Raw genomic sequence first — 22961 nt, 5'->3', positions numbered from 1 at the left:
CTCCTGGAGTAGCTGTGCCTTGCACAGGTTTCCATCAGAGCCAGGGCCCTTTGCTCAGGGCTCTCAGGGCTGGGCCTCCTTGCAAATCCACTCAGCAGCTTCCAGGAGAGTCTCCCGCATGTGGCGAAAAGCTTCATCCTAAAATTAGTAGCTGAGGTACGTGCAAATACTTACTTGAGTGGGCAGGAAATTTTGCAGGGCGTGGGAAGCCGGGTTTATTACCCGCGCTTCCCTCACCTCGGCTCCACTCCCCGGGTAGGAAGTGGGAGCCGCTCCCCGAGAGAGGAGATGGCACCGAGACAAAAGAAGGGGTAGGAAGGTGTTGTGGTGCTTGAAAATGGCTGTTTTGGTACCGTGGCAGCGGGTACAGAGTCACAACTGAGCTGGGGCTCCTCAGCACTGCGAGTGATGCTCTTTTCAGACAAGGATGAAGGTCGTGGGCTGCTCCAGGGATGCACTGACTCAGGATTCTGCTCCAGCTTCACTTTCTGCAGGGACAGCTCTTGGATAAGGGTTTTTTTCCCCCCATTCCCATGTGCTTCTTGCTCTGCAAGTGTTCAATCTGAAACTGGGTCTTAGCACAGGCGTTAGTTTTGATTTCAGGGACTTTATTCCTGAAGTGACTCATGTTTCAGAAGCTCTTTGCCTGGTCACTGTTTCCAGCCCCTCATCTGCCTGTAGGAGTTCCTTTGGTTTGGGTAACCCTGTATTTGTTCCTTAAAAGCTGCCGATCAACCCCCAGATTGCTTAAAGAGCACAAACCAGCCTTGGCACACGTGTGTCTGACTTCATCCCTCTGTTTATTTTCTTTAACATATTCGAGGTCTTTGTCCTGACCTGTAAAACTTTATATAACCTTGTTCCTCCTTCTTGGTGCTTAAACCCTGTAACCTTTCACGTTGCCTTACTCCTCCCTTCAGGATATATTTCCATGGCAGATCCAGACCTTCACAGGGGAATGGGTTTTGCCACTTTGCTGGCCCTGCTGCTGAGTGGGAGGAGAAAGGTTGTGTTTGGTGACCCTGTGCTTCCCAGAGTGATGGGGGGACAGGAATAGTCATCCACTGGGGTACTTCTTCCCTTTTCTGACTGCTCCTCATGGAGTGTTTGGATAGAGAGATGCAGGGAGAAAAGCACAGGCCAGCTGCTCCTCCCTTTCTTTCCCAGCTGTTTCAAGTGTGATTGAACCTGTTTTGGGACTTTTAATATAAAGAATCTAAACTCAGCTGTGTTGTGGCTTCATAAATCCTTGCAATAAAGTTATATAGGGAAAACTAAACCCACTTTTTAGACTTCAACTGGCGGGGCATTGTCCATGACACTAATGAGATGCTGCTACCACATGCTCCAACTGTTCCCCTGAATAAATCCCCTGCTAAGCCAAGCATGTGAAAATCCAGGCATCAGGTCCCCTCAACAATGATTACTTCATCAAACAGGAGTCGTCCCAGATTTGTGAGGATTTCTTAAGTTCTGGCACCCTATGCCAGCAGGGTCCTGGGATTCCAAGGGAAAAGCTTATGAGGTGGCACCCTTGTGATGGTATGGGGAGAGCTGGGCTGTGGCACATTCTCCGTGACACCAGCAGAGCCAGGAGAGGAGCTGGCTGGGCTCCTGGTGTCCAGCAAAGATTTGTTTCACTGGTTTGACTTTTTGGGATGCTTTTGCAGAATGTGATTTCTCCGGGTTGAAAGTTTGAGGCCGATGTGTTTTTGCTCTGGAGCAGCAGCTTTGCTTGTTGTGGTGGGTCCTGTAGAAAATGCCATGAAGCACAAAGTGCCAGGATTGGTTTCTTGGCTTTAATACCTGCTCTAGCCGTCCCTTTTACAGCAGTGAAACAGCCCTGGCAGCTGCCCAGACCCAAACCCCACGGTTTGTCCTGTGCCTGCAGAGCCAGACCTTGCCACAGGCTGGCTGGTGAGTTTGGAGGGGGTTCTAGGGCTGAAAGCTCTTGAAATAGCTTCATTTCAGGAGCCCACAGGGTTCCTCTCCAGAGCAGGGATTTGTGGAATGGAGGTGGGACCACTGTGTGCCTGCCCTGAGCATCACTCACTGCTCACCAGGCAGCTGAAGGGCCGGAAGAGATGCAGGGGAAGATTAACCTCTGTGGGTACTGCTGACTTCTACCTCAACTAAATAATTCCTAAATAAACTTGGAAATGACTCAGTCTTTGCTGCTGGCACCTTTGAGATGATTGTGTGTTAATTTGTAAAGATGGACCTAAGTAAATTGAAATACTTGTGGGAGGGGGAGGCTGGGAAATGCCCTGAAAGCCACTCACTGCTGACAGTGCTGGTTGTCCATGCTCCCTGCACACGTGGCATGACCACGAGGGGCAGGTGGGAAATGATGGGAAGGGATGAAGAACAGAGCATGGGAAGGGAAAGAAAGGGGAACTGACAGGAAGCTGAACATGAGCCAGAGTGTGCCCAGTGGCCAAGAGGGCCAATGGATCCTGGCCTGGCTCAGGAAGAGTGTGGCAGCAGGAGCAGGGAAGTGATTCTTGCCCTGCACTGGGCACTGGGGAGGCCACCCCTGGAGTGCTGTGTCCAGCTCTGGGCCCTCAGCTCAGGAAGGACATGGAGGGGCTGGAGCAGGTCCAGAGGAGAGCAACGAGGCTGGGGAAGGGAGTGGAGCACAAGTGCTGTGAGGAGAGGCTGAGGGAGCTGGGGGGGCTCAGCCTGGAGAAGAGGAGGCTCAGGGGAGACCTCCTCACTCTCTACAACTCCCTGACAGGAGGGGGGAGCCAGGTGGGGGTCGGGCTCTTCTCCCAGGAAGCGGCAGTAGGACAAGAGGGCTGGGTCTTCAGCTGTGCCAGGGGAGGTTTAGGTTGGATATTAGGAAGAAATTTTTTACAGAGTGATTAGACATTGGAATGGGCTGCCCAGGGAGGGGGTGGAGTCACCGTCCCTGGAGGTTTTTAAGATGAGACTGGATGTGGCATCAGTGCCATGGTCTGGGAACCACGGTGGGGTTGGATCAAGGGTTGGGCTGGATGATCTCAGAGGTCTTTTCCAACCTGGTCGATTCTGTGAATTAAACCGAAGGAAAACTAAAGGGTAAAGAAAGAAAACGCTTTTGGATTGTGCTCATCTGAGTGGGACTAGCAAAACATCAACACAGGGGGAAAAAGAATACATGGGGAGGGAGGAAACCCACGGGGATCCTGGTGGTTGTCGGGATGCAGAGCAGGTCCAGAAGGGGCTCGAGGACACAGTCCAGGACGGCGGGGACCGAGCCGGAGGGCAGCAGGCGCTGCTGGGGCGATGCAGCGTCGACCACGTACGCCGGGGCTGGCCCGGACTGAGCGATGCTCCAGATGAGACGACAACAGATTTACAACCATCAAATCCCGATCCCAGGCGGAAGAGGTGCGTGCCAAAACAATGGAATAGCTGGAGCCTGCGGGGGGACACATGGGGGGCCCTGCTCGCACCCCACCCCAGGGCTGTTTCCACAACCCTCCCCAAAAGCCCCCGAACGCTCCTCGCGTTTCCAGTGCGGGATGGAGCGGGGCTGCGAGTGATTGGGAGAGGCTTGTTTAGTGCAGCTCTTGTGCCAAAAAAGAAAAAACAGCTAAATCAGGCATGCCCCGGAGCCCCGGCCGGGATAAAGCACGGGGTCCAAGAGCAAAACCCAAAGGACTGGTGATCCCGCATCGGGATTGGGCTAGGGCTACCCCCACCCCGGGGGTGCTGATAACGGGGGCCGGGGGTCCCCAGCACGGGGAGCTGGCTCTCTCCCCCCCGTCTCAGCCCGACACACCTCCCTGCTCTCTCTGCCCCCTCTCCCCCTCCCCTGTGCCGTGTTTCCCTTAGATCTGAAGCACATCTCTAATTTTCCTCCCTTGCTTTGCCCTGCTGCCAGTACGAAGCGGTTTCTCTATTGCGTTTAAAAAAGCCCCTACAACTCCACCCGAAGGAAAGCCGGCGCATCCCGAGCTCACCCCAGCGCTGCCCCAGCCCCACCCTGTGTGTTCTCCTTTCCCCTCCGGTGATGCTTGATGGACTCTGGATACCCCCCTCCCGGGCCAGAGGGTCCCCCGACACCCCGGCTCGGTGCCCTCCCAGCCCTGCCGAGGCTGGGTGCGGCTGAGCAGACCTGGGAAGGGATCTTTTCCAAATTATTGCTTTAAATAACGACAGCGAGCAACGGCTCTAGGAAAGATTTGCATTTAGACGCAGAGATGATTAAAAAAACTAAACTGCTGCCACTCCTCAGTGCATCCTTCAAGTCCTTCAAAGGCGCTTGAAAACGGTTTTTTACTTGTTTTTGGTTTGTTGGTTTGGGTTTTTTTTCTGATGGATTTTGATATTTAAGTCCTGCAAAAAGAAAACAGATGGAGAAGAAGACAATAAACGAAACCAAGCGCAGCCCAGAGCTCGCGGGGAGAGGAGCAGAGTGGCCGGGAACGGCACCCCCCCCCCGCTGCCTCCTACTGCCCAGGGACCCCTTGCAGGGATCAACCTCACCCTGCAGCTCGGGTACACACTGCACATCTATAGATAGAGATACTTGGGGGTGTATATATATGTATAAGCTTTAAAAAATCAATATATAGGTAGATAGATGCCATTCGCATATATAGGTCTAAAAATATACCTCATTAAAAACTATTAAACTAACACAAAACATTGACATGTGGCTCATATTTAATATAGAAAACATACTTGTCATTATATATATTTAATATATAAAACATGCATGCATTTTGTAGCGCAAATATCGGTAATTGTATATAATTAACTTGGTTTAATCCATGACATTTCAATTTGAATGTATGAACAGATAACTAAATACTGAACTACAGTGTTACAGTAACGAAAACATCCTTTTTTTGTTGTTTTTTTTGGTTTGATTGGGTTTTTTCTTGTTTGCAACCTTTTCATGGAAAAATCTGACAATTTTGCTCTGATGCAAGGTACTTTTTTCCCACTTTTTCAATGGATTAGGGACAGATCCAGCAGCCTGGCAGAGCAGGAGAAGGTGACTGATGCTCCATGCCCTGTGCTCCGCCAGGTTGAGAGGGGATTCCAATGGGCCCGTGCACAAACTCACCCTTGGAGACACATATATATATATATATTTATGTATGTGTGTATATGTGTATGAATATATATGTATGTCTGTATTTATTTATGTGAAATTTGTGGAACGTGTATGTTTGTATTTATTTATATGGAATTTGTGGAGATGGACTGTGATGAGCTGATGCTCCTGGGGGTGCTGGGAGCAGCAGGGCAGGGTGTCCCCTCCACTGCCTCTCTGGGTGTCCCCATGGATGCACAACCCACTTCTATCATGCACCTTGGCACCCTCCTAATTGCCCTCCAAATTTCCAGGTGTTGTAAGAAGATAATTTTGCTATCACACTGGTGCTGGGGGTTTTTGTGCTGCCTGTGAGTGAAGCTCCGTGCAGCTCCAAGCGTTCGCCCGGTGCTTTCCCCTCTCAGGAATGGGATGCAGCATTCCCTCTCCTCCAGCTCTGTCCCTGCATGCACAGCACCAAGTCCTTCAGAGGAGCTCATTGCTGTAGTCTTATTCCCTTTGAATCTGTATTTACCATCTCTTATCTCCTGTTGGTTTTTTTTAAACACTATTTGCAGTAAATATCCCCAACTTGAAAACGGGTTGAGGTGCACATTAAAAAAAGAGCCTGAGTTATATAAAACTAATGCCTGTGTAAGCTTTTATCTAATGGCAATTAAAGTACCTCACATAAACAAATCATTAACGTAAAACCCTTGATAAAAGCTGTGTTTTCAGCATCACACAGCCACTGTAACCTCGCTCATGGATGATCATCTTCGGTCTTTCCCAATGCTCCCATAACTGCTCTTATTGACAAAAAGTGATTAGTTCTTCTCTGCCCAGTGCTCCTACCTGGGAGGCCTCAGAGTGCCCCTCAACCACCGCCAAAGGGAAGAAATAATAGTAATAATAATGCTTAATAAAAGCCCTGGTGCTGTGGCCGTGTGAGAGCCCCTGCGGAGCAAAGATGCTGCAGCCCCCGAAGGGGCCAGACCCAAAGTTGTATCCAGTGGAACAGAGGGGAACCTGTTTGGGTGGCTGAGGGCTCACCCTGAGAACTGACCCCCTCTGGGTGATGCTCTCAGGGCTTTCTTTCCTTATTATTTTTAGCTTTTGATGCATTGGGTGGGACAAGGACGATCCGCCCGCCAATGCCACCTCCAGCTCTCACCCTCCAGCGTTGCATGGGAACATCATCTCCCCTGTTAGGCACCAGGACCTTGGCACAGTCGTTCCTCAAGGTGTATCAAGTGCTCAATAAAAGTAATTCTCAAGTTAAACCGTTGCCTTTCCAGTGCCTCTGAAGAGTTGGTAGCATCTGAGAAAGCTGATGGGGGACCAGTGCCCAAGGCTGGCCATGGGGAGAGGAGACCAGGCAAAATATGGGCATGGACCCCTTTTCTTTTTAAAACTGGTTTATTCTACACAATTTTTTTAAACAACATTCATAAAACATTAATTACAAAAATGTGCTAATATGGGGTAGGTTTTTTCTGTTTATTTTTTTTTCTTCCAACAATCAGAAATTCACATTTGAAAGGACAGTCATACTTTTAAGACACACATTCAAATACTTTAATTCCAGATACAAAATTTTTAGGGGATATAAATCACTTGCAAGAAGCAGATGTAAAAAATCAGAAGAAAAGAGGAATAATTTTAGGCTTCAGGATCTGATTTCAGCATTGAATTGAGTGATTGTTTTCGGACCACTGGCTCTGCTGGTCTGCCCAGCGTGCCCAGCAGGCCTGGGCACTTCCCAGGACCAATTCTGGAGCCACACATGACTCCTGCTGAGCCAGAATCAGGAACACAGTGGAAAAAAAATGGGATTGTGAAGCTACTGACAGTGCTTGCAGCCTTTTATTTAGTCTTTCTAGTGGGTACAGACACTGTGAGGGTGAGCGTTACCAGCACATCACAGGGCAAAGCAATGCATCCCGCCCCAAACACCCATGGACAGGCTGTTTTCCATCAACAGTGGAGCAAATGCCAGCTGTGACAGAGCTGGAGAGAGGCATGGCATCGGAATCTGCTGACCAGGGCTGATGGCAGCAAGCTTGGAGGTCCTGCTTTAAAAACAATTACCCGAAACGGCCAAAATTCAAGCCTCCGCCCCGGTGCTCTTATGTGGAGCCAGCTCCAAAATCCACCCATCTGAAAGCAAATATTTGGCTTTATCCTGCTGGATTTCAGGGCAGGGGAGGGAGAGAGGGGTAATTTCCTAATTGCCCTCAGCCTCCCCAGAAAAATCCTGCCTCTGGCTTTAACGGGTTCAAATAGCTGAAACAGGATATGCTGGGAAAGTTCAGGCCTCGAGAAGTCGTTTTCTTTCCCGAAATGATTGGAGTGAATGTGCTCGGCAGCCAAACCCCAACTGCATTCAGGCAATTTGGCTGTCACCCACCACAAGAGGAGCATCAACTCCACACAAAAACCTGCTCCCGTAAACAACTCATCAGCCACACCACGACTAAAAATGTACAAAAAGGAAAAAAAAAAGTTTAATTCCTCAGTAAAATAGACACTAAGCCTTGTCTCTAGCACTACGGGTAAGGGCTACACTCGCCGTGCCGGGCAGAGGTGGATGTAGGGGGAGTGTTGGGAGTATGGTACAAAAAGAGGAGAAACTTTGGAGGTACAGAGACTGCTTCAAAGCCGTGTTTTGCAGGAAACAGGTGGAATTTTGTGTTTTCCTCTCCCACCTTGCCTGCACTGGGAATGTGAATCCCAGCCCCATACCTGTGGTCGGACTGTTGCCACCACAGTGCGTGGGAAGAGGGGACGTAGGGACACTCTCAGTGTCTGTCCTTGAGAGGAGCACTGAGGGCACTGCAATGTTTGAAAAAATAAACCAACAAAGCCCCCCCGGAAGGGGCTGTGTGGGGTGAACCCACCAAAGCCCAGCGATAACCTCACTGTCACCAGGGCCAAAGTCCGCGGCGTGGCCGAGCCAAGCTGATAAAGAGCCTGGAGCGATGCTCACCCCACAGCACGGGGAGGGTCACCCCTGCAAACACCCCAGGGCTCCTAAGCCCACTCAGAGCTCCATCCACCCCTGTGTCTGCTTTCCTTCCAAAGACTCTCAAAAGATAGGGAAACAGCTTTCTTTTGGGTCTTTACTGGCCTGTGGGTCCCCTCTCTGGTGCCAGCTCCATCCCCGCCCGGAATTACAGAGGACCTCAGAGGTAAGGAGCAATTTTCAATCACGTCATTCTCCCCAGAGATTACAAGGGTGGCTTGTAAGCACCCAAAAGAGCTCCTCAAGCTCAGGTTTGGTGGCACAAAGGCACAGGGAGGGGCTGCTCCACTCTCCTTGGCAAAGGAGCCGGGGCTTTCAAAGTCATCCCGATTTTCTGCTTCCAACTGGATAAGGAGACGCAAACTCTGCCAGCGTGAAAATGATTGAAGCTAAAATAACCAAGGTAACCCCCAAACAAAACTGTGGGGTACCAAAGCACATAAAAGCTGGGAATGGTTGGCAGTGAAGGATGGAGGGATGGCAAATGTCTCAGCTGGATCTGTCCCCCTGAGTCCAGAGGATTTGGTCCAAGTTCACCTTTATCCAGGTTTTCACTCTGAGGACCATATGGCCACAAAAAGGTGCAGATGCCAGCCAGGGATGAAATCCACCCTAAGCCTCCCAAGACACTGAACTGGAGTGATCTGAGCAAGAGTAGATGAGATCCTCAGCACCAAATCAGGCTGTCCAGAGCAAGTCGCTCTTGGCGCCCACGTACCAAAGAGACCCTCTGTTGCCATGGAGAACATTCCTGTGGCTCTGCCACACAGGGGAGGGTGGGAATGTCCTTGCCTAGCTGGAGACCACCTTTCTCCTGGCTCCTCCAGGCAGCTCAGCCCAGAGGATGATGAAGTTCCTCGACTGGTAGCCCCAAACCACCACATTGGTTGGAGGTAGAGCCAAAACCTCTTGAAACTGGGGGTCCCCAAACCCCGTGGTACTGCAGCAGACCTGCAGAAGCCCTCAGGCTTGGACGGCAATTAGGATGTGGCCTTCCCACAGCTCCCACAGAAATGTTAGAAAGCCTCAACCCCAGCCAGTGAGTGGCCAGAATCTGTTAAAATTAAGCCCTGGGACTCAGGCATGTGGGTGTCCCTGGCCAGAGGACCTCAGGACAGGGCACACTGCAATGAAGCAGCTCCTGCAGATGGTTTAAGCCATGAATCATGGCACTTCCCAGGCAGCTTCTGCAGCATTGCTACCCTTCCCATCACAAACACCACCATGCCCAGAGCCCTCCCAGCTCGGCTGTCCTGCTCCATGCCTTGGCAGGAGCAAGAGGAGTTAAATTCAACGCCTCACTCTGGAACAGTAGGAAGATAAAAAAAAAGAAAAAGAAGAAAAGACAACAAGTTGGTTTTGAACACCCTCAAGGTAAAGATTTAAGAGGCAGCCCCAGCCCAGCCCCGAGCGGGCGCTGCTGGGACACGTCCTGTGCTCACTGTACACTTACATAAGGCTCTGCAGCTCTGCAAACACCCCGGGCATGGGGTGAAGTGGGGCCTTCCCTGCTCCCTTCCACCCTTTTCCCACCTCGGGGGCTCAACCTGCTCCCCTGCCCTTGCTGGCTCCCAAAACTGGCTTAGCCTGGAGTGCCGGGCTCCCCCTTCCCCTCCTGGAGCAAGGGAGAGGGGCAGGAATCACAGCCTGGCACTCACAGGAGAGGGAGAAGGTTGTTTTTTTTAATTAGAAAACTGAGTGAAAGGCAGTTTTGGCTGTGAAGGCAGCTGCCTGCTCAGCCCTCACCTGCCCAAGGAGGATGTGGATGTGCTGGGCCAGGATGAGTGGATCCTAATGGAACAGAATGGGTTTTGGGATGAAGCTTTTTGCAGCAGGTAGGGATCCATTTGGTGTGACATCATCAGACCATCACAGGCTAAAAGGAGGTTTCGGAGGCCAGTGCAATTCCTCCCTGTTCATAGATGCTCCAGTCACCACAATCCCACCTCTCACATGCCACCAGCTGCACAAATCCCTGTAAGCTGCCTGATACCGTAACAAGCCAAACTAGACCCACAGCAGCAGTTTGCTGACAAACCAACCCCAAATACTCCCTTTATGTCGTCAGACTGCTCCAACCTTTGCCCTTCCCGTTCCAATCTGTGTTTGCTGTCGAGGTGACCCTTTCATTGCTGTTGTTCAAACCTGCCTTCCCTGCTGCAAAATTTGCCCGTCTTCAGCACGGGCAGGATTTTGGCCAGCTAAAGATGATGAATGTGGTTTCAGGAGGCTGGTACCAGACATCAGTCTGCAATAGGATGAGGGCTGGCTTCCTGTGATCAAAATGGGGTTTGCCATGGGCAAAGACCAAAATTTAGTGGGAACGACTGTGGCTGGCTCGTGGTTGACATGGAGCTGCTCCGATGCCACTGCAGTGCTAAGCACTGGTTGCACTAGATGCAGGTTCCCCTGGGAAAAGACCTTTGTAGGCATGTGGAGCAGTTAAGACAAGTGAATTCTGCAGAAATTTGGGATTTGAACCATAAATCTCTTTATGAGCCAGGGAGGTTTTACCGCAACAAAGTCTGGGCGCTGCCATCGGTGGCTCTGCTGTGCAGCCGCTCACTCAGCCCAGACAGGGCTTGGAGGCAGCTCTGCTCGTCCTCTGCTTGGCCTGAAGAAGCTCCTTGTTGAATTTAAATGCCTCGTAAGCTCTCCTTCGGGGGGCATTAAGGTAAAAAAATACGATTTATGGAACTTCATCGAACTCCCATGTTAATAAATGCCCAAAACCACGCAGAAGGAGTTATGATAAGGTGTTATTTCTTTCCTTCAGCTGTCAGAGGGCTTTGAAGATACCCCATTCCCACCTGAAATACATCACTTTAACACCCTATTCTAGGCTAAGCCTGGCAGATCCCACCACAGCACAGACGCCATGGTGCCTGCCCTGCCTGCCCACATGGCTCCAGCTGCCTCCTGTGGGCCCCAAAACTGAGTGATGGGTCAGCAGAGCCACAGCAGACAATGCCATGAAGGGTAAGAGCAGTCATGGAAAAGCATATTGAAGAAAGAGACAAGTAGACACCTCATTTTATAGTCATAAACAGACATATCACAGCACATCAGGTAATTTTCCAGCGTTTCTGTACGGGGACAGAAGGGCCACAGGACCACAAAACCTTACGATGCATTAACCAACAAGGGTTAAAAACAGGGCCAGAGGGGCATGCAAGGGCCTGAGCCTATGTACAAATGTCCCACCACTGACCATGGGAGGGGCCTTCCACTGAACCCAAATATCCAGAGCAGAGATTTGTCTTGGTGTTACAGACCCCCACACTCACCTGGACACCAAGGGGTGATTCCCATGGCCCACGTCCCCCTTCAGGCATCTCAGCTTTTTAATGGCAGTTGAACAAAATGAAAACTCAATGAAGGATGGGTTTGCAGCCAGGATAAAAGTGAATTTTGTTTCTTGCTCTCTCCCAGGAAAAAGTACCCCAGTCACTGTTGGCTCCTCATTTACACAGGGACCCACTGGGGCAGGAGAACTTCCCTCCTCGCTCATTTAACCACACTCATTAGCAATGCCTTGAGATGATCACAGAATTGTGGAATGGTTTGGGTCGGAAGGGACCTTAAAGCCATTCCATCCCCTGCCCTGGGCAGGGACACCTTCCACTATCCCAGGTTGCTCCAAGCCCCTCCAACCAGGCCTTGAACAATTCCAGGGATGGGGCAGTCACAACTCTCTGGGCAATTGGAATTTCTAAAATTTTCTCTGGGCAATGATGAATTTCTTCACAAGGCTGAACTCTGCTGCCTCTCTGTGTGGTGGGTACCCACTGGCTGTGCGATTTCCTTGTGCTCTCTCCCTCTCCCCCCAGGGACAGCACTGACCCTGCACCAGCTCCCCACGACAACACACAGGCGACGAGTGAAATGCTACAGGGGCTTTCCAACCCTTTGGAACACCGGGCTTCCCTTGCCAATACTGACTCCTGGTTATTGCTGCAAAATACACAACTGGCCCCTAAAAAAGAGCAGTGGCACCCTGTGCCCTGAGCCAGCAGCATCCCCACACCCATGGGTGCCCCTGTGCCCAGCAGGGAAGCCACGTCCCAGCACAGAGCTGATCCAGGACTCACAGGGCTCTGTCCCATCCCCGTGTGCCTTGATGCCTCCGAAGTGCCTGTCCTGGTGGCGATCCCAAGGATTTGGCCCTGTGGATCCAGCCACTGTGGGCTGTGCCAGGAGCTGCCCCTCTCTTTTGCACCTCAAAAGCCCAATCATTAGTCACTGGGTGAGAAAACAGAGGTGGAAAGTGGCCAAGGGACCTGCCGGTCTTGTCCATGCATTTTTAAGGCATATTTTGCAGGAAGGGTGTGCTCCCACGTGGCTCCATTTGGTGGAGCCGGCCGAGCTCCCAGTCGTCCCGGCTGCAGCTCTCTGGGTGTGCAGGAGAGCAGCGGGAAAGGGGGAGAGAAGAAGATGGAAGCAGGACTTGCTGACATTTATTTGGTTTGTGCATCAGACTAAAGCAGTGCTTCCTCCTTCGGATCTCTGGCTCCAAACAGGCCCTGGTGCTGGATGGGGAGGGGATTGTCTCCCTTGGATGTGACACCCCAGTAACACCAGAGGAGGAGGAGGAGGAGGATGGACAGCTGCCAGGTCCAACAAGCTCCATCCATGGCCTGCTTGAAAAAGGCATTTTTAGCTGTAAACCTCTGTTGTGATGTATAGAAAACTGGGGAGAGGAGCGGGAGATCGATCAAGTTTGAATCCTGGTGAGAGTTCTCCTTAGAAAATGGTTAGAGGAAAAAAAAAGGTGGCTTTGAAATCAAAACTATCCCGAGAAAGAGCGTTTCTGCTAGTTAAGAGCCTTTAACTAGAAGAACTTTTTGTGTTTTCTCCTTTACAAACATAGTGCATCTGCAATCACTGGGAATTACGGTCTGTCTGCAAAAGGGCCTGTGCTGGGGCTATGGAGAGGCTGCTGGTGGCCGTGGGGTGTGCGGGGAGCGGGGTCACATGTGCGCTTCGGAGGCCGGGCAGCCCGGCAGCAGCTCCCCGTTCACCACGGCCTCCGACACCAGCATCTTGTCTTTGCCGGAGTCCAGGCGCTGCTTCTTCAGCATCCTCTGATGGACCAGCGGGACCACGGAGAGCACCAAGGCGCCGATGATGGGGGGGACTCCGGCGAAGTAAAAGGCCGCGTCGTAATTCCCAAAATAATCATTGAGGTATCCTGCAAGAGAAGAACAACAGAGGTTAGAGCCACATCAGGCTAAGCCCTCATTAGTCTAATGACCAGCTTGTTTCCTCCTTCCCGTGAGAGCTGCAGCTTGCGTCAACCACCAGATTTGGGGAGATTTGGGTTTTTAAAATAATCTTTTTTTTTTCCACTGCATTTCTTGAAGTTTTTATGCCTTGGATTGAAGGATGTGTGCAGCCAACATTGTGTACCAAGAAGTCAAGAAGAAAACCCTCAGCCATCCTTCCTGTTTAACCAGAACAGGACACAATTGGACACATCCCAGACAATCCCAAATACAAGCTGAGACACGTTAAACCAAACACTTCAGGTGGCTCTTCCCAGAGGCTTGCCAGCCAGGAGACAATGGGAAAAGTGTGCAGGGGCTGCTCCTCTGCATACTGTCTCCATCTGGAAGCCCTGCTTTGCTTACAGGTATTTTATCTACATTGCCAGTCACAAACAACAGCCGAGCCCTTAATACCCAATGAGGTTCTGCATTTGTTCATTTGGCAAGTTCTAACACAGCCAGGCATCCTTGGAGAATAACGCGTGGCCATTGATCAGCGCTGGAAAATCTCTCTGAGTTTCTCCTGCATAGACACTTCCCTGGGGATTCAGTCAATGAAATGAGCCCCTTCACCCAGCGAGTCCAATGCAGGGGGTCCTGCAGCAGCACCCTCACAGTGAGGGTCTTCAGCCCCCAAGTTCCTTCATGAGGGTGTTAAACTGAACTTGGCTGCCAGAAGCAGAGATCAGAGGATTTTATCCAGCTTTAGCTTGTTGCTTGCTGCTGCAGACGTTCTGCTGTCCAGGGCCAGTTCTGGCAAAGCCCTTGCTGTTAAGGGTGTTGGGGTTATTGCTGTGCTTAAACACAGATCCAAGTCTTGTGAAGCTCAGGTGTCTCCATCTCTAACTTTGAATCAATCCTAGAAAACTGATATCTGCCAATTTTTAGCTCATCTTCAAGCAGAAATCAAGTTAATGTGACCTTGGTTCACTGTTCCCCTCATGATCACCTTTGGAGAAAGGCCCCGAGATATTATAGGATGTAGCATGGAGTGATGCCACACCCATACTTCAACCCCCCAGTGATATGATAAGCCAGAAAATTCCAAACCATGAGTCCAGTCTCACACCAAAATACCAGCATGGGTGAAAGCTGCTCCCAGCATGTCCCTCCCAAAGGCGGTCCCAGTCCGGCACCGCGGCGCTACCAACCTGCTATGGGTGTACCCGCGGTCATGGGCACAGCCATCAGCCCCATGAGGTACCCTATGGCCTGGGACGCCTGCATGGGCCCCACCAGCTCGAAGGCGATGGGGGCCATGATGGTGGTGAAGAAGCCATCGCAGAGGCCGAGGAAGAGGCAGATGACAATGACGCCCTCAAAGCCTTGGCACTGGGGGATCATCATGCACAGGATGCCCAACAGCATGAAGGATGCAACCTGAGGAGGCAAGAGTGAGCATGAGGAGTGGGCGTGAGGAGCGGGCGTGTGCAGCAGGAAGAGTCATGAAGGTGACACTGAACAGGTCAATGTCATTGGTCTCTCCTTTGGACAGAGCAATGCCATCCATCCGCTGCGCCCGTCTCAGAGGGGCCCTTAAGAATAACCTTTTAAGAAGGGTTAAGAAGGATTATCTGCTGGATTAGCTGCTAGATTTCAGCAGTTTGTTCTTCAAAAACCACAAGAAGGTGAGAGGGTGTCAGTAGTTTGGGAAGAGTTGGTACCATGGAGTTTCATTGCTGAATGGACACTGGACAAGTGTGTAACTTCCCTTACACATTTCTATAGTACATTTTCTTCCCTAACAGCAGATAAGGCTGTTAGAAAATAGTCAGTAAAGAGTTTGCACTCTGATTGACCAGATTAAGCAGACCAATGCAGAGATGCCATTCCCTGACCCACTGTTGTTGGCCAGCAGCTACTAGAGGGTTGGACACAACATACCTGCAGGTAAATCTTCTTCAACCCAGGGATGCAGTCACCAATACGGCCTGAAACCAAGCGCCCCAGCCCCGACATGCCTCCGAGGCAGACCAGGAGGATCCAGTCCTTTTTGGTCTCTTTAAATCGCTTCTCCACGTATTTTACCTACAATGGAGGGATGGACACAAGGACATGATGCCTCAGTAAAGCTGATCCCTGTCACCTCCCCAAAAGGGATGAGATTTCCTGCAGCTGGCTCATGTTTTTGGGGGTGATTGTGTGACCCTCATGTCCTCACCACACTGACCTGCACGCACCACCTCCACCCACCCCAAACCCAACAGGCCCTTCCTCTCCTGCTACCGATGCTTGTTCTTGGGAGCCGTGGGAAGCGGCTGCTCTGCCCACCCTGGCTCAGAGGACATATAGAGGCATCAAAAGGCCATATCCTCTCACCACTATTCCTGTTTGCAGGATGTGTAGCAGTTTCTTGGCTTCGAGGCGTGTGGCCCCTCTGCCCCTGCTTCCCATCGCCCTCCTCCCACCCCCTCCTCGCTTGCAGGAGCCAGGGATCTCCCTCCCCTCCTAGTCCCAGCCAAGGCTCTTACCAGGTGCATGTAAGGTACGAGGTATCCCAGGACAGCAGTAGCGATCCCAAAGGCCCAAATCCGATAGGTCTTTCTCCGGAAAACCCTCAAGTTGAAATACCTGCGCGTCTGGGCCCAGCACTGCTGCCGCGCGCTCCGGCTGCCCAGCTTGTCCTGCCCGTCGTGCTGAGAGTCACAGGAGGGCGGCAGGGTGGGCCGGTAGGTCATGGACAAGAAGATCTGGATGAGCATTAAGGCACTGAGTACTTGGAAAGTATGTGCCAGCCCAATGGCCTTCCCGACCATCTTCAGGAAGAAGGGGAGCGGCACGGAGATGAGGCAGCTGCCGCCGGCCACGATGCCATTGGCCAAGCCAAGGCGGCGCTTGAAGTAGTGACCAAGGATGACCAGCGAGGGCTGGAAGGCAAAGGAGCTGCCACAGCCAAAGAGGATCCCATACGTGAAATAACGAACTTCCAGAGACCTAGCGGGAAAAAAACACATGGAGCTGGTGACGTTAGGCAGAGGTGGGGAAGGTCAGGAAGCCTCCTGCCCTGTGGTCCTGCAAAACCGTGTGTCAAGACCCAGGTCTCCCATGCCACAGGTGCTACACAGACAGTCTGACCCCAAGGAGATTACTCCCAAGCCAAAGCAAGGATTATCCTCACTTCACAGCCGGCACATTAAATCTTCGGGAAAATGGAGTTTAGCTGGGGAGGGCTTTCTGCAGCCAGGAGAAGCAGCAGCCAACCTGCCCTCCTTGGGAAGCTGACGTAACTTCAATGGTTTTTAAATTACAGCAAACAAGATTTTCTTAGGTAGGAAGGGTGGCCTATTTTTAGCTAGAAATCCTTTTTATTTTTCCACTGAAAGGACTAATTCAAAACATTCTGCACCCAGTGTAGTTTGAAAGCACCAACCCTGCTGGTTATTAGGCACGTAGGAAGGAAACATGGTGTTTCTGCCCAAGCTTCAGGTTGGTTAATTAAGTTCTTCTTCTTTAAGCTCCTCTGGGAGCTTAAATTAGACAGTTAATAGATCTCATTTGTACCTTACATTGGTGGCTGCACTCAAGGAGGGAGTGAAGTGGCTGCTCTATAGAGCAGATGGAGAGTTCTGAGAGCCCTTGGAAGGAGCTGCTTCCCAATTGCCAGCCCGATTTTCCCAATAGAAGCATCTGAGAAAGGAGCCTGGTGTTAGGTCGTGCAAACAACCTGTTATGTTTCTCTCCAGATGAAGGATGTTTTCACTTCATGACGGGACAATACATCCAACTGCATGAGACATTGCCTGGGAGGAGAGCGCGACAGAGACCTGGGCAGCTCATGATGCCCAACCCTCCTGTGTAATACTGAGTGATGCCCATGAAGCAAGCGAGGAGACAGCAGCCCACATCTAACAGAGCAGCTGGAAGTTGGGAAAACCTTTACAAGAACATAATTCCTTCCATTACACGCTCGTTTCTTCAGCTTGCCAAGCAGAAAGCAGAACATGCTTGCTGTGCCCAACGGCTCCGAGACAAATGACTGTCAGGAAAGGCACTTTCCAGCTACTCCAGGATGAAACCACATCAGAAGCCCCCTCTGTGGGAGCCAGGGAAGCAGCTGGGCCATGCAGGCTGTCTCCGACCTCCCACACACCAGCGCTGGCCATCTCGGCTGGGTCGCACCAGCTTTGGTGCCGCGGCTGCGCTGACGTGTCGGATAAGGGGAGACAAATGCCCCGGTTCCCATCTGCTCCCTGTTGATGCTAAGACACCCTTGCAGGAGCAGGGGCTCCATCCAGCCATGCTTCTTAGCCAGGATTTCCCAGCCTGCTTACTGGGAATCAGCCAGCTGCTCTCCAGTGGGAAGGGCGGCATCGTCTCCCTTGGATAACAAGGTCACCCGTGAATAATGACATCTCCTGGGACAAAGAGGTCTCCCTCCATCAGCTGCCTCTCACTTCCAGCTCTCAGTGGGAACAGCCCTGGTTCATCCCTGCTGGTAGAAGCTTGGGGGACTCCTCTCTGCAGGATAAACTGGGCAGAAATTGTGGAGGGGAAGGAGAGGCAGATGAAGAGGGACTCAACCGCCCCTACAGAACACTTAGCTGTGCAGAGGAGGAGGGCTGAGAGAGCAGCCCTGCTGAACTGGCCATCATCTAAACACGCTGAAACACCCCTCTTCACACTGGAGGAAGGGTGAAGCCTTAATTGGGATTTCTCTTTTCTTGAGGGCACACAAGATTTGTGGTGGCTTGAGCTGATTACAACTGCAGGAGACACCCCTGTGCAAGGCAGCAGAGAGGAAAAGCCTCACCTCGACCCCATCCAGCCTTCCCCAGAGCTCGGCATTGCAGCATATTTGGTTTCTTTCATGGATTTTGTACCAAACTCCCAACATTTTGAGAGCAGGAGGCCCTGAGCTGGGCACTGGAGTCCTCTTGCACAGGCTTGGTGCCTCACAGGGTTTTTGGATCAGCTTGGTGTAGTGCTGGGAACTGCTGCTCCTCTGTTTGGACAAAACAACCCCATTTCAGAGGAACCAGGAGGTAAAGGGGGGATGAGCCTTGATGCAGACCTGCCTCAGCCCACCAAACCCAGGCTGTGCCACTTTGCACCGGTGCCTGCACTGGGGAGGTGATCTCAAGTTGTGTGGGGGGAAGAGCTGGCAAGCGGGACCAGAAAAAAGGTTCTCCATTGTTCTGGGTGAGCAGGAGCCACAGGCTCTGAATTTCAGGAGCAGCCTCCAGCACGAGGGCGGGGCGGTGCCAAGTCTCGCAGCCTCGCTGCTCTTCCCCCGGCTCCGCTCGGCCGCGCCGGCACAGCTTCCCTGCTCCGGTCCAGCTGCAGAGGGGCTCCTTTCTCCCTTAAAAGGGAGCCAAAGGAATGTGATCCAAGAGTGAGAGGCAGGAAATGGGGATTTCAGTTCTGCAGCTCTCCTGGAAATAATATTCTTCTCTGCCTGTACTGTTTGATTTTCTTTTCAAGCCCAACACAACCAGCCACTTGCAGCGGCCGTGGTCCCATCAGCTCTTTTTCTTTGCACGAACACTGTACAATAGAAGGGGAAAAGTGTCCAAGCTCTGTTGATTAGAAGGAAAGCAGGATTACATGGGAAGCTCCTGTGATCTGCACTGCCAGGGCACACCTTCCCTCAGGACCCACTGCACCCTCTCTGATTGCTGTTATCTTTGGGAACACAAGGCGGTGGCACCTGCGAGGAAATCGCAGAGGGTGGTTCCTTCCACACCGCTGCCTGAGATGGGTTTAGCGCCCCAAAAAGCTCGGCTGCAATCGGCCACAGCCCCAGGGGCTTTGCCCTTTGCTGCATCCCCGCTCCCAGCACAATGGGGGGGCTCCCGCCGCTGAGGATTTGGGCATCCAGGGAACCAGGGCTGGGACAAGCATGAGGGTCTCACTGAGCAGTGTGAGTGGACTGGCTCCCATGCAGGGTGGGCAGGAGGAGCACAGCACAAGCAAATTGCCTTCTGGAAAACTAGTGCGTATTTGCTTTAAAAACCCCACTTCTTGAAGCATTTTAATTAAAACAATGTTGATTTTAACTGAAATCCAAGCCAAAGCAATGTTTTTATTCAGAAGAACTGAGGCAAATGCTGCTTTGGAAGTGTCTCCACGGTGACTCTGAGACTCTGTTTAACAAGTGTACCCCAGAGGTGACCTCTTTTTGCTCCCACAAAGATGCCAACGTCTGGGTTGGAAAGACACACAGGTACACCTGCCATTTAAATGCACATCAGCCGATGCCTGCCAGCAGAATTTCATGGCGTGGGATCAGGGATGGAAAAAGAGGAACAGCAATGGCCCTGTGCTGCTGCAGATGCCTGAGCTGGAGCAGGAACACCACAAACTGCTCGAGATCCTGTCCATGTCCCCCTCCCTGTCTGTCCTGCACAGAAACTCCCTCTCAAGTGTAGTCCATCAAATATTATTTTAAGCATTAATTTACTTTCAGCACCAAATGTGAAAATGGTTGCGAAGGAGAACAGTTTTCTCTGTGAGTGCCTCTTTGGAGCTGCCCATGACAGGTACACCAACCTCTCCTTCCTGTTTTAAAGATCAAATTAAGGACCTGAGGCTGAAATCCCATAAAATACAGTCCCTTGCTCAGGTAAAATTTGCTCTTTTTTTTTATATGAGGACAAAAGAGCAACTTGGTTCAATTTGTAAAGAAACAGGTTGAGCACACATGGGCTGTGTGGGGTTGCCAGGGCACCCCTCAGCTGGATGGGAACCACCTGCTTTGCCCCAAAAGGCAGCAGCAATGTGTTGGCAAGGGGGTTACAGGGCATAGGGAGGAAGAAGAGCTCTCCAGGGAGCTGTGTGTCCCCTCCCAGCCTTACTTGGTGAAGGAGCTGCAGAGGAGCCCGATGAAGGCGATGGCAGCTCCCATGGCTGCCGTGGTCCTGCAGCCGAGCCGGTCGGTGAAGATGCTGACGATGGGAGAGCAGAAAAAAATCATGCCCATGGCCAAGGAACCAACCCATGCTGGGGAGAGAGAGAAGAGAGGTCATGGTCAGGGTGGGACATCGAACGGGGGCAGGGGGGACACAGAGGCTGACTCCAGCCTTGGCGGCAGAGAGGCAGCCCCATCACACTGTTAATTAACAGTGCAGCTCATCAACAGCACAGGCACCACTTGTACTGCCCAACGACATCGTGGATGGGGCAGCGTTGGAGGTGTGGACAAATCGTCCTTGTATTCCTCTCCACTGGGTTTATATGTGCCCCAGGGAATGCACTGAGCTTCCAACACTTCTTCCTAACAACCTTTGCTGTGCGTGTGATGATGCCCCCACTGGTGCCACTTCCATCAGGACATCTCCAGGCCAAAAGCTCCCCAAGCTCCTCAGATCCCTCTGCTCCCCAACTTTGTCTAGGAAGAGTTTCCCATCCTGAGTTACAGCTCTGCATTCCCAGGTACCACACTCATCCATCCCTGCTCCCTGCTCTCCAGAGTCAGGAGTCCTCACCTCCCCCTCGCCCCACAGTCAGGGATGAGTCCTTGCTGCAGCTGAGCCGATGGAGACACATGGTGATGCCAGGTTAGATTACACCCCTGGCCCTGCCAGGTGATGCCCAAGCAGGACCATGCCCTCCTGTCTCCTTCCAGCCACCTCTGGAGAAAACCACTGTCCGTGTGTCTATCTTTTCCCAGAAATTTTTATTATTCATGGGTTATTTCAGCCCATTGTGGAATCATGGAATCGTTACATTTGGAAAAGCCCTTGAAGATCCTTGAGTCCACCCATTCCCCCAGTATTGCCAAAGCCAGCACTAAACCATATCCCCAAGTGCCACACCTATGTGGCTTTTAAATGCCCCCAGGGACAATGATTCCATCAGTGCCCTGGGCAGCTGTGCCAGGGCTTGACCACCTTTCGGAGAAGTTTTTCCTAATCTCCAGCCTAAACCTCTCCTGGCACAGCTTGAGGCCATTTCCTATCGTTCATCGTTTTCCCCCCGCCCTCCACCTTCTCTTTTTAATGGTTTATGCGATGTTTTTGGGGAGGAAAGGCAACGTTTCAAGAAAAGCAATGTGGTAAGAAAAAAAATTTAAATTCTACCAGGTCTGATGAGAAGGGATCCCCTGGCCGATGTGTGGGGCAGGGCAGAATGGACAGGTGGACAAGGGGCCTCCAGCCCTACTCAGCACCCAAGTGGAGCGACCTCCTGGAGCCCCTCCCAGCTCCAGGCACTGGCTCTGGGCTGTCGAGCACAGCCCCGGGACATGTGTTCCTTGCTTTTTTTTATACCATTTTCAGGGCAGGTTTTTTTTAACCCAAACAAGGGCTCTGCAAACCTTTTCAGCACAGCCCCGCACAAAAACACCCTGTCCTTCCAGAGCCGTGAGATCTTCAGAAAATAGCCAGGTCCCTATTAAAAGCAAATCCCAGCTATAGAGCAGCCTCTCCAACCTCTGTCTTTCAAAAAGGACCACACAAAGAAGCCCTCCCCAGCCTGGGAAGAGCTGACCCTTCCAAATTAATTATAAGTTCACAAGGACCCAATTTACTTCAAAATCTTCTTTAATAAATGCAGAGTGGAGCAATAAAATGAAAAGCAAGGGCTGTGCGGGAACCTCGTGGGACCAGCCGGGCTCTTGTCTCGACACCAGGCAAAAACAAGGGTGAGGGCGAGGGAGAGGACCCCCCTCTCCGACTGATTTTCTTGGTTATAAACACAAGGCACAGTGTAATGAAAGTCCTTCTAACAGGATTAGGTGGCACGGATCCAAAGAGCCGTCCAAAACAACTCCAAGAGGGGGTGAGGGGTGGGAGCAATGCCAAGGTGGGAAAGGCTCGTTAAATTGGATAATATACTTCCAGAAATGTTCCTTCTACTCCAGCCAAGGCAGTAAAACATTAGATGGCCCCGTCATGTTTGAAGTTTGTTATTTTTGGAAATTACTTTAAGAAACGCGGAAATAAAAGCATAAAGCAAAGTATTAAATTTAAAGGGCCAGATTCTGATCTTAATAACCCGGGGATTTACATGCAAATAAGCAGGATCAATCTCTGGTCCTAAAAATGCACACTCACCTGCAGAGATCAAAGCAAACCTGGGGCGGGAGGCTCAGCAATGGGCGCTTCAAAGCTCCTCCAGCTTTGGGTTTGTAAAGAGGAGATATTGCTCAATTAAAATCGGTAAACACACCAAAAAAAAGAGTCCTGTGGCAAATTGCTCTACCTTAGAGAAAGGGCTTACCACAAGCAATGAATAAAAATAGGCTTGGGGAAGAACACCAAGTTAAAATTAGTAAGAACAATAGCCTCACTTCCAGAGCGGGGTTTTGTCTTCCCAGCGCTTCCCAGCGAAGCCCCGGGAAGCCGGGAGGGCTGGGCGAGCTCCAGCGCTGGAAGGAAACCTCGGCAAAATCTGGGAGATCAGGAGAAAGCCACCTCATTCTCAGCTCTGATCCTGGTGTGATTCACACCAAAACACCCCCTGAGAGTGGGTTACACAACTTTTCCCCCTGCTTTATTCCCACTGTGATGTCAGTGATCTCCATCCATCTGGATCTGGGCGAGGTTGGAGGAAAGTGATGGCAGAAAACCATGGGTTGGGAAAATAGCAGAGTTCAGGTGAAGCATAGCCCCAAACCTGCCCCTTTGGACACGGAGCCGTAGTCCCTGGATCCACTCCAGGCAAGAAGGTTTATTTCTGGCAATCTGTGTAAGTGGTATTG

The 22961-nt window shown here is 51.4% G+C and overlaps 1 protein-coding gene across 1 annotated transcript in view; it reads right to left on the bottom strand.

Moving 5' to 3' along the window:
* Positions 1–12489: 12489 nt before the first annotated feature.
* SLC16A2 (solute carrier family 16 member 2) overlaps positions 12490–22961 on the bottom strand; it is a 35327-nt gene continuing 24855 nt past the window's right edge. The window contains exons 2-6 of the mRNA XM_027738805.2: positions 20116–20260; positions 15793–16255; positions 15206–15349; positions 14473–14701; positions 12490–13245 (exon numbers count right to left, since the gene is read on the bottom strand). Coding sequence (XP_027594606.2) covers positions 13025–13245; positions 14473–14701; positions 15206–15349; positions 15793–16255; positions 20116–20260 — 1202 coding nt within the window. The 3' untranslated portion in view covers positions 12490–13024. The remainder of the gene's footprint in view (positions 13246–14472; positions 14702–15205; positions 15350–15792; positions 16256–20115; positions 20261–22961) is intronic.

Source organism: Pipra filicauda, unplaced genomic scaffold (genome assembly GCF_003945595.2).
Source record: "Pipra filicauda isolate LSUMZ 115617 unplaced genomic scaffold, ASM394559v2 scaffold484_size733096_pilon, whole genome shotgun sequence".
Classification (NCBI taxonomy): domain Eukaryota; kingdom Metazoa; phylum Chordata; class Aves; order Passeriformes; family Pipridae; genus Pipra; species Pipra filicauda.
Note: the sequence above shows the minus strand (reverse complement) of the source record. Positions and strands in the feature narration are given on the sequence as shown.